This window comes from Scomber japonicus, chromosome 10 (genome assembly GCF_027409825.1).
Source record: "Scomber japonicus isolate fScoJap1 chromosome 10, fScoJap1.pri, whole genome shotgun sequence".
NCBI lineage: Eukaryota > Metazoa > Chordata > Actinopteri > Scombriformes > Scombridae > Scomber > Scomber japonicus.
Genome location: NC_070587.1, coordinates 9,726,267 through 9,743,213, shown reverse-complemented (window position 1 = coordinate 9,743,213; position 16,947 = coordinate 9,726,267). Strand labels below are relative to the sequence as shown.

Below are 16,947 nucleotides of genomic sequence, written 5' to 3'. Positions count from 1 at the left end.
TAATGGAGTAGATTTTTGAAACATAATATTAAGTACAAGTGCAGTACCAAAAATGTTTAGACTAGCTACTTATTTACTCCAGTACACCACTGGATGCCATAAAAACACGTTGATGCCATATACCACTCAGCTCTTATATGTGATGACAAATTATTAGTGATGCATTTTAGAGAAAACATGCCTCTCTCGTCAAATATCAGCTCTTATGGTTCCGGAGGTATTAAAATACTTGAGCTTTACTTCAGGCTAGTACCTCTCTAACTTGTCACCATTGTATGAAAAGGACTTGGAAATTTCTATAAATTGTCATCATCGCTCTCTCCATCACGCGCTCCCTCGCTGTATTGGTGACGCGCAACCTGTACCTGCGAGGGATGCGTGCGTCTTGCGACGGCCGGGCATGCGGCCTTGGGGGAATGATGATGGGGATGCTGATGCCATGGCAACAGGCCGATTAGACCCAGACCTTTATATACACATTTATTTATTTAATAATTCATTTGCATACGCTGTGCGCCTCGGTGGATGTGCCTACTCGACCTCTGAGTCAGAGTGAGACTTGCATTTCAGCTTTATACACCGTCGGCTCTGAGCAGTCTGCGCAGGAGCGGCCGTCTTAAACGCTCAACAAGTTGTTCTATTTTTTAAGGAGGTTTGTGAAATGATCGGAGAGCGCTCTTTTGTTTTGGAGCGGCTCATTCCATTTCAATGAGCCTATTTATGTGTCCACGGTGCCGTAAGAGGGGGGACGACAGCGCCGTGTCTCTGTAGTCACTGGGCACAATGTCATTGAAAGTCGGCAGAAGTGGGAATATATGGCTACTGATGAGAGAGCACACGATTTTGGGCGTCAGACTCTGAACACCTGACCAACTTAATTCCGGCATCAGTTTTACAAAACAGCGCTGTTGTAGAGCCGGTAGTCTCTCCTCTGGCTGTCTGAGCGCTTCGGTCACGGGCAGACAACATTTCGGCGCGCCTCCCATCATGATGAGTGTGTCTTTTCCGCTCGGAGACTGAAAATGACAACATGCAGCGGATGCCGTGAAATCATGGGCTAGATTTGGGTAGGACTTGTTTCCACCGTCTTGTGTGTCCCTGTCAGTCTCTTTTTTCTGTGTGCGTGTTTCTGCTTGCTGGCAGTGTGCAAGTCACAATGAATCAGTGCGCCTCGGAGAGTGAGCGCCCGTGTGTGCCTATACCCATCCCTTATGTCCGTTAACAACCCATCCCTCCCTCCTGACAGTGGATCAAGTGTCCTTGTCATTCATCCGCGTATGATTAGCTTACCTCTCAAACCATCCCTTGCATGATGATACATGTTGAGAAGAGCAAAACTGGGTGATCAGCCTGGACATAGGCACACAGACAGGGCACCGACGGCCAATGAACGGCGAGATCTGTCATCTACAAAAGACCGGGAATCCGGTGCCAATATGACCGGCGTCGGAGCGTTGAGGGCGGCTGTGGAGAGGAGAGGGAGGGCCTCGGGCGGAGAGCAACGTTTCAAGGACGAGGAAGGAGGAATGATACAGAAACATCTGTAAGGACAAAAGAGACACGTTAAGAAACGAGGAAAGGTGAAGTTGCTTGTATCACACTGGCAGCCTGAAGGAAGAGAATTTAATGTGTGAATGGGGCTTTTTCCAAGGGCACTGAGGTAAGGATGGCCACATTGGCAGAGAGAGGGCGGAGGTGTGAACTGTCGACTCCAGGAGAATGACCAGACACACAGAGACCACATTTCTTTAGCTTCTTGAATTTTGCAAATTGACATTAACTTTCTCACCTATGTAATCTAGACAGGTCGACTACACTATACAGTAGTTTTCAGGTGGTTACAGGTTACATTCACCCTCCCCTAACCCTCCTCCTCCTCATTAAGGTGGGATGGATGGGGTGGCGGGAGGTGTGGGTACCCCCGGTAGTACCGGGGGCTCTGGGGGTGACAGCATCCCCAGGCGTAATGGAGGGGACTCGAAGCGACGCAGTAAAGGCAGCCTGCCCTCCCCGGGCTACAGGCTGTCCCAGGCCTCGCTGGAAGGAGAAAGGGGGTCCTTCGGGGCAGACAGCACTTCTTTAGGTGGTCGTGGCCGTCGCCTCTCCATCATGAGCTCCTCCACCAGGGATGGCCCTCCCTTCCGCTCGGCGGGCACGCCAACCACCCCGGTGCCCCTGCCACCTCCGCCCTCAGCTCAACCTCCGCCGCGCTCAGTGGGCTTCGCCTCGTCCCGCGCCGCCCTGGCCTCCACCTCCTCCGCCGGGACTGGAGTGATGGTGGTGGCCACCGGCCTAGAGACCACCACCACCACGGCCTGCAACACAACTGCAGGGACCCCCGAGCTTGTGGGCCAGTCTGGACTGGGAGGCTTTGGCATGGGGCTGGACGGGGAGGACTACAGCACCTCCAACCAGAGCACCTTCATCCAAAGACAGTTTGGAGCCATGCTCCAGCCGGGGGTCAACAAGTTCAGCCTGCGCATGTTCGGATCCCACAAAGCTGTTGCACTGGAGCAAGAAAGACTGAAATCAGCAGGGGCGTGGATCATACACCCCTACAGTGACTTCAGGTACACACACACACACACACACACACACACACACACACACACACACAAACACACACACACACACACACACACACACACACACAGCCTCCAATGCAAGCATATTTATAATAAACTTGTAGCACAAAAATAAACTTGTAGCACATAAAAGACACAATGTTCTTTTGGTTGAAATATGGATCGAGTGGTGTTGACATTGTGCTCCTTCTGCAGTATAATGACTGAAGCATAATGATAGACACTTAAGTGGAGAGAGAAACACTGAAACAGAAACAGATCACACATTCAGCAGCCTCCTCACTTGTTAACTGGGTAAATGTTGAGGAGGACAACTGGGAGGGGAAAAGGACATGCAGGAGGCTAAATATATTGTGCTGAGGGCCCAAGTGTTGTGTATAGAAAGGCAATAGGAGACTAAATCTCTAGAGGAAACAGAAGCAGAGGATGCATGAAAGTTTAAAAGGTAGAGTGAGAAAGAGGAATGGATGAAAAGTCCCTGGGGGCTTGATGAAGATAGGGGAAGATGTGTTTACGGGCAAAGCTCGGGTCTCCAGGTGTAAGATAGTAAAAGAAAAAAACCTCATTTGACACTGATTGTAGCCTGTTGGTTCCAGAAAAAAATTGCTTCAAAATTAGAGGGAGATACGTGAGGAGATGCAAATTAGGAGGACAAATTTACCCAAGAGGTGTTTGGCTGATCAGGGAGTCAGAGATGCCTTCCATGTCAATTAGGCAAAATGTTGAGTTTGCATGTGAACAGTGGATGAACCCGGCACAGCACTCCCTGCTGGTGACTTCATGCAAGGATTTGGATTTTTCTGCTCACTGAGAGCATTAGCACCTGAGGTGAAAATGACTGCTTAATTTCTTAATCTGTTAATTTGGTTTCTTTAAGTGAAGGTGAACCTTGTGGTGCATTCTCCCATGAAATGTTTCTTTAGTTTCCATTTTCTGGAATAGAGGTGAGTGTAGGAGGGCAGCTTTGTGAATGTTTTGCCAGCATCCCACAAACACACGATTACAAAATTGCATGCACCTACACACACTTTACATCTATTACTATTTACTAATATTCTAGATATACCCAGCCATGCAAGTATGTGATCTTCAAAGAGGCTTTGTATAAATAAACTTTTAAAATGTACAGGTGGACAGCAGAGGGAGACAGCATTCATAATCTCCAGATAGACTGCAGTAACAATGGATGAATTGATCCCCAAAGCTCCTGGCCCACTTTTGTCTCAACAACCAGTCTCACACACACTGTCTGTCAATTTGATGATCACTCACAAGTGCTGCTTATGAGCCTGCTCACAGGTGATATGATGAATGAGGTCAGTGAGGAATGGATAGATGAATGAATCTCAGCCCCTCCCGTGCTTATTGATATTAATTGCAAGTTGTCCAAAGTTGTTAATTGTCCTAACTATCTCATTGGAGAGTTTCAATTGGAATTTGATCAATTATGGATGACATTCTGAATTATGCATGTTGAGTATGCATTATGCATAATTCAGTCATCTAACTTTTCAGTTAAGTACCTGTAGTCTGGGTCTGCGTGTGTAGAGGAACTCTGTGTGGACGGAGTGAGAGAATAAGGGTTAGAACGTGTGTGTGTGCATGTGTTTGGTTATCATTCAGTCTGCTGATAAGCTCTCAGTCACGCCCTTCACCTCATTAAGAAAATATGTGATGCTGCTGCACCTATACACAATGAGAGGGAGAAGAAGTGAAGAAAATGTATGCACTGGCACAATGAGAGGCATGCAAGGGTGATAAAAACACATAAAGACAGTTTGACTGTCAACAAAGATGAGTCGTGTTTAAACAGGGTTGGTGGCACTGCACATAGAGCACAGTAAGAGAGATTTATTATATAATAGCCAGTTGCTGTTGTGCTTGTTGTGTGGCAGGATGATGGGTGGAAACTTGCTCAGAACTGACATCTGGCCAACTGCGAACAGGGAACCAATCACATGCCGTGCAGGAGACACTTGGCCTCAATTACAGTAGGATTAGTGTTTGGTTTGACAACAGCTGAGCAGGTAGATGCAGGTCACTTCTCCTTCAGCACCTGTTCATGTTCAAGATGGAATACTGATGAGGTCGAGAAGAGGAGCTTTGATTGCATTTGCAGACCTGTGTGTGTGTGTGTGTGTGTGTGAGTGGGAGTGTGTGTGTGTGTGAGAGAGAGAGAGAGTGTGCACTTGACTACGCACACGTGCACATGCATATAGCCTCACACTAGTACAAGTATACAAAAATCTACTGTGAGATAAGGACTTGTCAGATATTTAGCCCAACATGACAAAACTTGATATCATTTTTAGTTTGGATCTGACATTTTTATGTCTCTTCAGTCGTTGTTATTTGTTGGGTGTTACTGAGAGCTTGTGTCAGCTGCCACGTCTCACTGTGAGAACAGCAAAATCATTTAAGGAGAGGCTGATTAATGTGCAGTGACATGTACATCATCATCTATTACGTTACTCGACAAACATTATTTAGATTAACATTTAAATATGTGCAAGTTGTCTGATTACATAGAAGGAAACAGTGTCACAATGCAATCAGTATGATAATGATTTTGGTGTGTTTATTTGTGTGTGTGTGTGTGTGTGTGTGTGTGTGTGCTACAAGTTTATTATAAATAGGCTTGCGTTGGAGGCTGTGTGTGTGTGTGTGTGTGTGTGTGTGTGTGTGTGTGTGTGTGTGTGTGTGTGTGTGTGTGTGTGTGTCATCCAGTGTTTTATGGGTCGATTTATAGAATTGTGCCCTATAATCAAAGTTAACAAAGTTGGTCCTCAAGGTCAGGAATAAATCCTCATCACCATCATAGCAGCTATAGAACTGCTCCGCCTGTGTTGCTGTAAATAATCCCCATATTTATTGCCAGTGATTATAAAGTGATATGTCTGTCAGTATAAGTGACAAAGTCAGGGAGAAGTGTGCGTGTGTGGATCGGGGCAGAGTGATGACTCATACTTAATCTTCATCACTCTAGTGGCGGCATCACACCATGAGGTTGTGTTACTAAATTAGAGCTCAATAGCGATCGACCACAGAGCTTGAGTGTACTCTCTGACAGAAGGAGACACAACACAGGGAGAGCGAGGATGGAAGTCACTGATATGGGTTGAGGTGACGGGTTAAGAGATCAAGAGGAAAGAGACAAAGAGATGACAGAAGTCGTCTCCAAATGATTGAATTGCCTCTTCTGTCATACTTTAATCGCTTTAACCGTCCCAAAGACATGACTGTCTCCCAGAATTTTTATGAGTGGGCTAAGTAATCCAGTAATACCCTCCAGCATGTAATACAGATTGATGAAGCTCCCCAAGGTGACTGATCATTTGTCTCTTCTGTCCTTGCATGTTCATCTGTTTCTCTTTTTCAATTCAATTGTGTTCACTTCTGGTCCGCTTGTATGAAAGACAACGGATGTACTTTATGTTGTCATTTGCAAAGGTTGAAATTATCCTGGAGGAAACATTCATATGGATGACTTCAAAAAAGCAACAAGGGAGGAATTTGCAGTTCTTACAGTCCAGGATGATCCCCAAGTTTTTATACTCATTGTCAGGCTCAGAGGAATGTATTTATATGAAGGAAATTTTAAATAAAAAAGAAATACTGCATAAAAGAACTGAAAGACAAGAAGGTACAGGCAGAAGAACAAGAGAGAGTCTATAAGTCTACGTCCGACTCTAGCAGAGTTCTCCTTTAGATTTTCAGGTTACTTTGTTCAGCACAGAGGAGTAAAATGTACATGTTTCAGTTATTGTGCCTTACTGTGTGCAAAAGTAGGGAGAGACCAGAGGAGGCTTGTATTGTTCTCTCAAAATCAATCAGTAAAGTAAGTACTGAATACAACAACAGGTCTTTTTCACAGCAGCCATTTTGACTTGTCATTGCAGGAAAAGCAGATGTGTTACTCGTAACATTAACAATGGCTCAGTTACAGCTGTGACACTAGTTGTGTCCTAAATGAATACTACACACAATTTGTATGCAGTATGTATTAAGTACTAAGTACTAAATAGTTAGAATAAGAAAAACTATATTTGCAGTACATAGCCATGTTATATCAGGAAATGATGCATCAATCTGCATCTGTAACTTTGGAGTATCACTTAAACTTCACAAATAAATATGTGGCTATTTTCCCTAGAATTTAACACTTTGTTTACTCTTGTTTCCCAAGATTTTTCTGGAGCTGTTTCATCCATTCTATTCAGCTCCTCTATTTCCTTCATGCATTGCATTGTGGGAGAATAGTGTGCTTCAACATCAACGCCATACTCAAAAATCTGCGGTACTTTGCGTGCAAACTGTCTAGTTAATTTTGTCACTTTTCCAAGTCAAAATGTCCTTTTTCACAGCACACATTTTGACTTGAGAAAGCTGGAAAAGCACAAGTGATACTACATACATTACCAAGGTCTTCATACCATTAAGTGTCCTGGGAAGTCAATCCAGTAAACCAGTTATTGACATTTGACAAGTCACTGAATGTAAAACACAAGTGTAATCAATAAATGGAATTACTGGTTTACTGGAACGGTCTACTGGGATGCTTAATGGTGCAAAGCCAGTGTTAAAAGTTATTAGTATCACCTATGTTTTTCCTATAGTGAAGTGTCAATATGTCTGCTGTGAAAAAGGCATTACTAACTTCATTATTTACACCTGTGGTAAATAATGAATAATGAAGAACGTAAGAAATGGAGGAAAAATACAGTCGTGGCAGTCTTTCAGTACAGCCCTACAGATATATTCACGCTAACAGAGATACAGTCGAACACAGCTGAATAAGTCTCTCTCCGTCTAGGTTCTACTGGGACCTGCTGATGTTAATGCTGATGATGGGGAACTTAATCATCCTGCCAGTGGGCATCACGTTCTTTAGAGACGAGAACACTCCTTCGTGGATCATCTTCAATGTGGTCTCAGACACTCTCTTCATGGTCGACTTGGTTCTCAACTTCCGGACCGGCATCATTAAGGAAGACAACACAGAGATACTGCTCGACCCCAGGTTAGTAGACACGTGTGAAAGGTGTCCGCATTGTTTATGTGTGTGTGTACGGTCGAGAATATCAACACACACAGCAGCTCTGTTCTCATAGATGTAAATGTGCTCTTCTGGCCATCTGCTGGGTTTGTATTCAAACAAATTCATGTGTGAGATTTGAAAGGTGACATGCAGCCGGTGGCAGAGCTTTGTACACGTTCCAGCTCCGTTCCTGCTGAATATTGATTAGAGGTGTTTTATGCCAAACAAATGTTGGAATCAAATCCATAAAGTTGGTTTGCCAAATGAGGAATGTCACTGGTCCTCCATCTTTCTCTCACTCAGGGCGATCCGCCAGAACTACCTGAAGAGCTGGTTCCTTGTGGATTTTGTGTCATCCATCCCGGTGGACTACATCTTCCTGATGGTGGACAGTCTGGACTCTGAGGTCTACAGGACAGCCAGGGCGTTGCGTATCTTCCGCTTCACTAAAATTCTGAGCCTGCTGAGGCTGCTCCGCCTTTCCAGGCTCATCCGCTACATCCACCAGTGGGAGGAGGTGAGAAACAGAGACGGGGAAATAGACAGCAGAGTCAAAGGGAAAGAAATGTTTGTGTGAAAGAAGTAGCTCAAAACCATAAATATTTAAGGTATGACTCATCACAAGCTATTTTCTTATGAAGTAGTATTTTTTAGGATAGAGTCACCACCATATTTGGATTTTTACTTTCCAAAATGGATATTGAACAACATTGAAATGAAATCATTTAGTTTCACCTGTGATTTTTCAAATAAGACCTCACCTGCCCTCTCCACCCATCCTTTTCTTACCCCTCCGCCTGCTCCTCCTCAGATCTTCCACATGACCTATGACCTTGCCAGTGCCATGGTGAGGATTGTGAATCTTATTGGTATGATGTTGCTGCTGTGCCACTGGGATGGCTGTCTCCAGTTCCTTGTCCCCATGCTGCAGGACTTCCCTCCTGACTGTTGGGTTTCTAAGAACCTGATGGTGGTGAGTCTTACTTGCAGCATGTATATATGCATGTATGTTCATGTGTTTCTCTGTATTATTCTTAATATCCTTCTGTGAATGAGCTTATTGCACGATGAACTAAAGAAGACACAATGTTCAGTTTGAATTAAATTAAAACACACAAAGATATCTCAGCATGTTTGAACAGTGTGCACAATATTTATTTCAGATTCTGAAAGGCCTGGTTTGGTGTTATCTGTGTGTGTGCAGAGTGAGGATGTTTATCAGATTTGACATTGTTTGTTCTTTATCTGTGTTAATTGGCTCATGCAGCGACATGTCCAGTTGGAATAAAACTGACTGTCATCATCACCAAAAAAAAAAAAGATTCTCCAATTAAAACCTCATCAGAGATCAGAGATCAGGTGGAAGTGTGAACGCACGCAATCAGTTGAAGACCTAGGGATCTGCTGGAGATTTTGTCACGTGCATGTAGGCATACAGACAGCACAGCTGTATGAATAGCTGACTCATGTCTCAGTTGTTGCCTGGGTGACTGTTGCTAAGCAGGTTGATGCTGGGATTTTCCCTTGAGAAAGTCCCCTAATCTGTTGGACCATTAACATTTTAGTAATTGGTCTCACGCACAACCTAAAACAGAAGGGTGCACACAAGCATTTAGTAGCTGGTCCTATTTATTTAATAATGTATGATGGCTTCCCTTTAATTGTCTGTGTGGTTTTACTACACAAATTGATTTTGCTGCCTTCATAGAAATAATCAGTTTTGAAGCAGAGTGGGTTTTGACAGTTAAATTGTTCTGCTCTTACGTGTTATGATCTTAGCTGCATTCTGAAGTGGTGCGACAAACTGTCTCTGAGAGGAAAAAGCTCTTGTATGTAACCTGACTAAAATAAGAACAAGTCAATATTGGAGCCTTGTTAATCAACACTTTAAATGTCTTTTGCTCCCCTGTCACTCTTGTTGTCCTCTTCTGTCTGTCCCTCCCACTCACAGAATGACACATGGGGCGTGCAGTACTCCTATGCTCTCTTCAAAGCCATGAGCCACATGTTGTGTATCGGGTATGGTGCCCAGGCCCCAGAAGGGATGACTGATGTGTGGCTCACCATGCTCAGCATGATCGTCGGCGCCACCTGCTATGCCATGTTCATCGGCCATGCCACCGCTCTCATCCAGTCACTGGATTCCTCGCGACGGCAGTACCAGGAAAAAGTGAAACATGATTCTCCATCTGTTCATTTCTCTCTTTGTACTCTTTATAGTTTAACAATTTAACTTGACTCATTCAGTTAATTTCTGACAGAGGCTGCACCCAATGAATATTTTCATTATTCATTTAATCTGTGGATTATTTCTTAAATTAACTGATCAGCTTTGAGTCAATGACATGTCATAAATAGTAAGAAATGTTTTTTCACATCTTTGAATTGCTTGCTTTGTACAGCCAACAGTCAAAAATGCAAAGATATAGAGCTGCAATAGTTGATTGGGTAGACCAAGGTACGTTTGTGTTCTAGGAATAATTGACACAAGAAGAAACCAGAAACAGTTGGGGTTTTTTTCGTTTTTGGGGGAAAAAAACGAAAATCAAGGAAACAGTTTGTTTTTTTCGTTTTGGGGCAAAAAAATGAAAATCGGGAAATTCAGCTAAATTTCAGGAGCAGAAGCGGGAATCAATTTTTGGCAACACATAAAAATACCATTATTGACTGTAATCACGTTAATATCAAGCCTGATTGACAGCAAACATGGTTATGGCCGCAAATTCTGTGGAAATAAACGTTATCAGACATCCCAACTCTCTCGGATGTTCCCGGAGTCTCCCGCATATTGATAGCGGCTCCTTGACGCCCGCAAATGAGACAATCTCCCGGAATCTGGAGCGAGGGAGCAAGAGTGCGCTGTAGAGAGTGACTGCGCGTGCGTGTGTGTGTTTGTGTGACTGTCAATGCAGCGCGTGCGAGAGCACAGCGTCCTGATAGCAATCACACGTCCCCAGGACCTACACCCAGTGCCCCCCTCTCACTTTTTGGCACGACACCTGTGTGTTGTTGCTCACCATGGATACCGAGCGACTATATATTGCGCATGCGCAAAGAGAGCAATAACGGGACAACATAAATGAGATTTATTATTTTGTTTTGGTTTCCTTGTATTTTCCGTTTTGAGCTGAAAGTAGGAAAACAAACACACAAACACATGTTTGGTGCATACAGAAAAACAAAAACGAAATACTGACTCGTCTTTTCGTTTTTCGTTTGCCAGTTAACAATGGAATAATTGAATGATGATATACACCTTGATTAATTGACAAAATAAATTGCCAACTATTTTTATAATGTAAAAAAATTGCTTAAGTATTTTCTATAAAATGCCAAACATTCCCTCAATCCATTAACTCAGTTGTGAGGATGGGCTGCTTTTCTGTCTCTTATGTGACCACAAATTGGATATCTTTGGATTTTCAACTGTCAAATGGATTAACCTCTTTCAAAACTTCACTGTGATGTTTTTGCTTGATTGTATTATCATGATCAAAATAGTTTGGAAAACATTTTTGTTGTCAATTAATTAACTAAATGTTTCAACACACTTTTAGACCAACGCTAAAACATTTATGATCTTTTCCTTTTAAAGTGTGCTGTGTGTTTTTGCACATTCCTCACCTGTGCACATGTGTGCTTGTGTGTTATTGCAGTACAAGCAGGTGGAGCAGTACATGTCATTCCACAAGCTTCCTGCAGACGTCCGGCAAAAGATCCATGAGTACTATGAACACCGCTTCCAGGGGAAAATGTTTGATGAGGAGAACATACTGGGAGAACTCAGTGAGCCACTTAAAGAGGTAAAGAAATCAAATGCACACACACATTTACACATGCAAACCACAAATGATGCGTTCATCCCCTGCAGCAAATCTCTTCTTTCCTCTCTTTATGGCTTCTTGTTCTGCGTCTAGGAGATTGTCAGCTTTAATTGCCGTAGCCTGGTGGCTAACATGCCACTGTTTGCCAACGCTGATCCCAACTTTGTGACCGCTGTGCTGACCAAGCTTCGCTTTGAAGTGTTTCAGCCTTCAGACTTTATCATCCGTGAGGGCACTGTTGGACGGAAGATGTACTTCATCCAACATGGACGAGTTAGTGTGCTGACCCGTGGCAACAAGGAAACCAAATTGAGTGATGGGTCTTACTTTGGAGGTGAGAATATCTAGAGTGGTTTATGGAGTTAAAGTTGTCCAGAAATGTCTGGGGAAGAGGATACTTAGCAGGGAGGTGGAAGATGAAGGTTCATTTATCTCACAGCCTTTCTTACTCTTATTTGCCAAATCATTTTTTTCTCTTTTCATTGTCTCTCCTCCTGTACTCAGAGATCTGCTTGTTGACTCGTGGACGGAGGACAGCCAGCGTCCGTGCGGATACATATTGTCGCCTGTACTCTCTGAGTGTGGACAGTTTTAATGAGGTGTTGGAGGAACATCCGATGATGCGGCGTGCCTTCGAAACTGTTGCTGTTGACCGATTGGACCGTATTGGTAATGTGTTGATTTCTGATTTGCAAAGACATTTCTCTCAGCTTTTTATGTGGGCAGTGACTTAATTGTCCATTTAGCTTAATATTACAATCACCTTACCAAATATTTGCAATTATATAATTATGCTAATTTCCTATGGCGTTTTGTAAGGCATTTAGTCAGCTGTATGGTCAGGGCTCAGCTTTGAAAACAGAGAAATAAAAGCTGGAATAATAAAAGATGAGCAATTTTCTCAGCAAAGAAAAAGCTTGAGGCTAAAGCCCCATCTGTCTGCTATGTTTTCAGCAGACATCTTACCTTCAACAAAGTAAAACCTTTCACTCTTTCACTCCTATATCTAGGGTAGAAACTTGTTTCTACCCTTAATATCTCAGGAAATGAAGTCCTCATGGATTTTTTGTCATATTTTCCCTTCTCTTTCTCCTCTGCAGGCAGGAAGAACTCCATGCTCCTTCGGAAGTCATCCCAGGCCGGTTCACTGGGTGGCAGTATGGGTCGTGGTGGAGGTCGTGGTGGAGGTCCAGGGGCAGGGGGAAGCCTGGCAGCAGGCAGCCTGGGCTCCTGTGACAGCATGCTGGTGCAGCAGATTGTCAAACACGACAGCATGCCGGCCATGCAGGATGCCATTGCGGCTGCTGCAGCAGGAAGAGGCGGAGTCATGGGAGGAAGCGGCACAGTGTCTCCTAGGCCGCGCCCTGTCATCTGGGCACCGCTGGTTCATGCCCCCCTGCAGACTGCAGCTGCCACCAGTAATGTAGCCATTGCCCTCATGCACCAGCAGCAGCAACAACAGCAGCAACTCCAGCAGTTGCAGCAGCATGCACTCGGAGGCGCTTTTTTCCTGCCCTCTCCTCTTGTCTCTCCTTCCCCCTCTGTCTCTTTTCCTCTGTCATCTCCTCGTGCCCCTGTGTTACAGTCCCTTCGCCCCTCTGTGAGCTCCCTGATTGGGATGATGGCAATGGGAGGAATGGGTAGCTTGTCCCCAAGAGGAGGATTTCCTGCCTCCCCCTCAGCCATGTGCCCACCTGGTGGAGTCACTTCACCACCAGTTGCCAAAACTCCACCCACTGCAGCCTCTTCTGTTCCAACTTCTGCCCAACAAGGAAGAAGTGTTCATTATAGCCTCCGTCTCCAGTCTGATCATCCCTCAGTGATTAGTGGATCTCTTGGAACCCCAGCAGGTGGAGGGGCAACAACTCCACCCCTCCACAAGGTACCTACCACCAACCCCCCTGCTGCTGCTGCTGCCCCCTCAGATGGCAGCACTTCTGTGACAGGCCAGCAGGGAGCAAAAGAAGCTCTGTTACGTCACGGAGGAAACAGCTCTCAGGGTCTGCCAGCATTAGGCAGACTCACCCAGGAGGCCAGGCTGCTGTCTGCCTCACAGCCCACTCTGCCTCACCGCTCCTGGATGGGAGTGCAGCCTCATCCGCCCCTCCACCGGAAGGCCTCTGGTGGTAATTTGCTGGCGGCTCCTTTCCTGGCAGGGCAGTTAGCCAGAGGAAGCAGTGCGGGTATGCTGATCTCTAACACTCCAGTACAGCTGCTAACAAATATACCATTTAATACACAAACACAAGCACAGGCTGTAGTTCCTATTCAGCCCACTATAGCACAAGCAATCTCTGCAAATACAGCTACGAACACACAGCCTGCCCCTCACACTTCCTCTATACCCACACCCACAGCTGCACATATGCCTTCTGCAGTTTCTTCCTCCTCTCTGAAGCAGACCCCACTTTCCTCTGCTACTCCTTCACCTGCACCCACTCCCTCGTCTCCTAATCCCATATTCACCCAGACACCTCGCCCAAAACCAATTCCAATGACCCCCTCTCGATCCTCCTCGCCTCCTCCCAGCTCCACCCCTCCTTCAGCAGGAATAACCCCTTTGTCACTCTGTTCGACTCCCCGTCCCAAACCAATCGCTGCACCTTCTCCCCGCTCTTCTTCTCCCTCTCCTTGCTCCACACCTCCTCCATCCTCTGTTTCCACCCCTGTTCCTCTACCTCAAACATTCACGCCCAGGTCATCTCTTACCTCCTCCTCTCCCCCATCTTCCTTGGTCACCTCTTCAATGAAGGCGTCTAACACACCTCCTTCTGCTTCTCCGTTGTCTGGCCCCAGTCCTGCCCAAACCCCAATCCCCTCTCCGACTCTGGCTCAGGCCACACGCACCCGCACTTCAACCCCTTCCCAAACTCCTACGCAAATCCTCTCACCTGTTATCTCCCAAACTCCAACTCCTATCCAGACTCTGACCCCTACACCTTCCCCTCCTCCCATCCCTATTACATCTGTCCCCTTGCTGAGTAAATCCCAGAGTCCAACCCCATGTTTGCAGCCCTCTGTCTTTAGCTCAGCCAGGGTTCCCACCTCGAGCCAGATCCCAAAACAGGCCTTACCTCTAACCCCAGCCCGACCTCCCTCCCCAGTACCAGCTAGTACTAGCATTCCCTCCAAAGTAACTTTTTCAGTTCATCCTGTAAAGCAAACCCCTCCTGTCCTCACTCCAAGCCCCTCTTCAGGCTTGGGTCGTTCCACCAAACCAACTCCAGCAACAACTTTAGCCTCAACAACTCTGTGCCCAACCCCCATCTCCACTAACCCCTCTTCTCATACCTCCACCACTACCATCACCATCTCTCCCAGTGTCTCTCCTGCATCTGCTCAACCCCCAAAACAAATGCCAACTGCCACAGCTGCCCCTGCCCACTCCTCAAAATCCAACGCACCCTCTACCCCTGCCAAGACCTCTCAGGCATCCACCACTTCACCCACCCAGTCAGCACATGCAGCCACCCCTGCCAACACCACATCCCCTAAAGGGGGGAAAAAGGACCCCCAGCTGCCACTAGCCAGAAAAGACTCAGAGGGACTAAGACACAAACTGCCTGCCAACATGTAAAAAAAAAAAAGAAAATGTCATAGGATGTTGGACTTGTTGTGGCTGGTGCTGATTAGCAGAGCCATGGATATAGAGAGTTGTATCAGAGTTGGCACTGGACATCCAATCTCATGATGACATGTACATGTTGTTTGAATTCACTCTAGGATGTGATTGTCTTAGAACATCAGGTGTTCATGTGACTCTCAACCGCGTCATTGATCAATGAGAAAGACTCTCTGGATCAGTTGACTCGCTGGTTCAAGCTAAAAAAAAACAAAAAACAAACATCCAAATATATACATACATATCTGTGTTAGTGATTGTTGGAGCAAGCAGGGGAGCTGAAGTGGAAATATGGCTCAGAATACAGAAAAAATAAGACGAGAGCAATAGCTTTTTCTTGACAATGAAAACAGCAATACATGTGAAAGATTTTCTCATCATGTAACAGGAAATGACAGTGAAGATGATAATGATAATAACATTCATCATAATCATAACAATAATAATGATAAATGTGAGAAAATAATAATCATTCTGCTTTTGGGATGAAAGCCTATTTTGGTGTCAGTTTCAAATGCAGGCAATAGAGCAGACACACTCTGGTTTCCAGCTCCAACACCCTGTTGTCTCCCATTCTTCACCAAAGTGTAATATTTTCTCATCAGAATAATAATAATTATAAGGATTTAGAGTTTAAAAATCATTGTAAAGTCATATGAATTTGAATAATTAGCAGCCGTCCACTGGTAGTTTTGTTGTCCCAGGTGTGTGGTGTTTAGTTTTTGAACAAATACAAACTTTTAAACTTACATGTTCACTCTGAGAACTTCTGTAAATTGTGTTGTTTTTTTTTTCTTTATGTGTGTATGTGTGTGAGTGTGTCACAAAATACTGCTCTGCTGTGCTCTGTGGCTCACCCGGTTTTGTTCCACCCGGCTCCATGTAAATACGTGCCTCTCTGTGGGTCTGTTGTGTGCTTTCTCACTCCTCTGCCTCTTTGTCTTTCATCCCTGTCTGTCTTGCCGCCTTTCATCTGATTTCACAGCTCTGGTCGCTAACAGTTTCTCTGACGCTCAGACACTCTGTTCCTCTCTCTCGGTTTCCCTGGCACTTTGCTCTCTGCTTCTATCAGCCTCATGTTCAGTTAGCGGTGTCCTCCTTCTGTCGCCACTATGACACTATTTCGGCACCATTTCCAGTGATGTTTGATGTTTTGTGTGGGTAGCAACAAGGCTGTAACATTTCTGTCTTAACCCCTGATACCATGTTGCCTAGACTATATATTTAAGGACCAAATGTTTTATTTTTTATTTATCACAGCTTTAGCTTTCGAAAAGAAAAAAAGGCTAACAATATCAAAATGATGATTTTGAGTGTGGCATTAAAAATTACGACAATGATTGTGGAGATGATTTGATGATGATGATGATGATGATGCTACTCAACAATCATGATGATGAAGATAATGATAGTGTATATCTGGATGTAAGAATAAAGTGGGTTTAGATATCATCTTGCTGAGTGTTGAGGCATGTGCTTGCATATAAGTTTCTGTCAAGTGTGTGCATGTGTGTATTTAAAATGAAGTGGCAGTAAACACTGGAGTGACAGGAGGTATGAACGTAGCAGTATTCAAAATGTAGCAAATATTGATTTGTAATTCCTCTCAAACTTGAATGTCAGTAAGCTGGACAGGGACTTGAAACACCTAAATTTGAATGTATTTTTTCAGCTTGACGCTGTTTAATGTAAGAGGCTGCAAATATTCTTCTGGGTGTTTTTGTTTCCTCTTTTGTTTTTTCATCCAGAACTCATCATCATTACAACCACGAAACAAATTGATGTTAAATCAACTAAATGGTTGGTTTGCCCAAATTTTAAAACTTGTCAAATAAAATTATAAATAAGATATAGTAGAAAATAAAACCTCTCACTTAC

The 16,947-nt window shown here is 44.6% G+C and overlaps 1 protein-coding gene across 1 annotated transcript; it reads left to right on the top strand.

Annotated features, from left to right (window-relative positions):
* The first annotated feature begins 1,627 nt into the window (after positions 1–1,627).
* Positions 1,628–15,039, top strand: LOC128366472 (potassium/sodium hyperpolarization-activated cyclic nucleotide-gated channel 2-like). Its single transcript, XM_053327194.1, has 9 exons — positions 1,628–2,570; positions 7,399–7,605; positions 7,927–8,140; positions 8,435–8,596; positions 9,575–9,793; positions 11,280–11,426; positions 11,541–11,781; positions 11,952–12,116; positions 12,548–15,039. The coding sequence occupies exons 1-9, from the start codon at positions 1,891–1,893 to the stop codon at positions 15,022–15,024; spliced, it is 4,512 nt and encodes a 1,503-aa protein (XP_053183169.1). The 5' UTR covers positions 1,628–1,890; the 3' UTR covers positions 15,025–15,039.
* Positions 15,040–16,947: the final 1,908 nt, after the last annotated feature.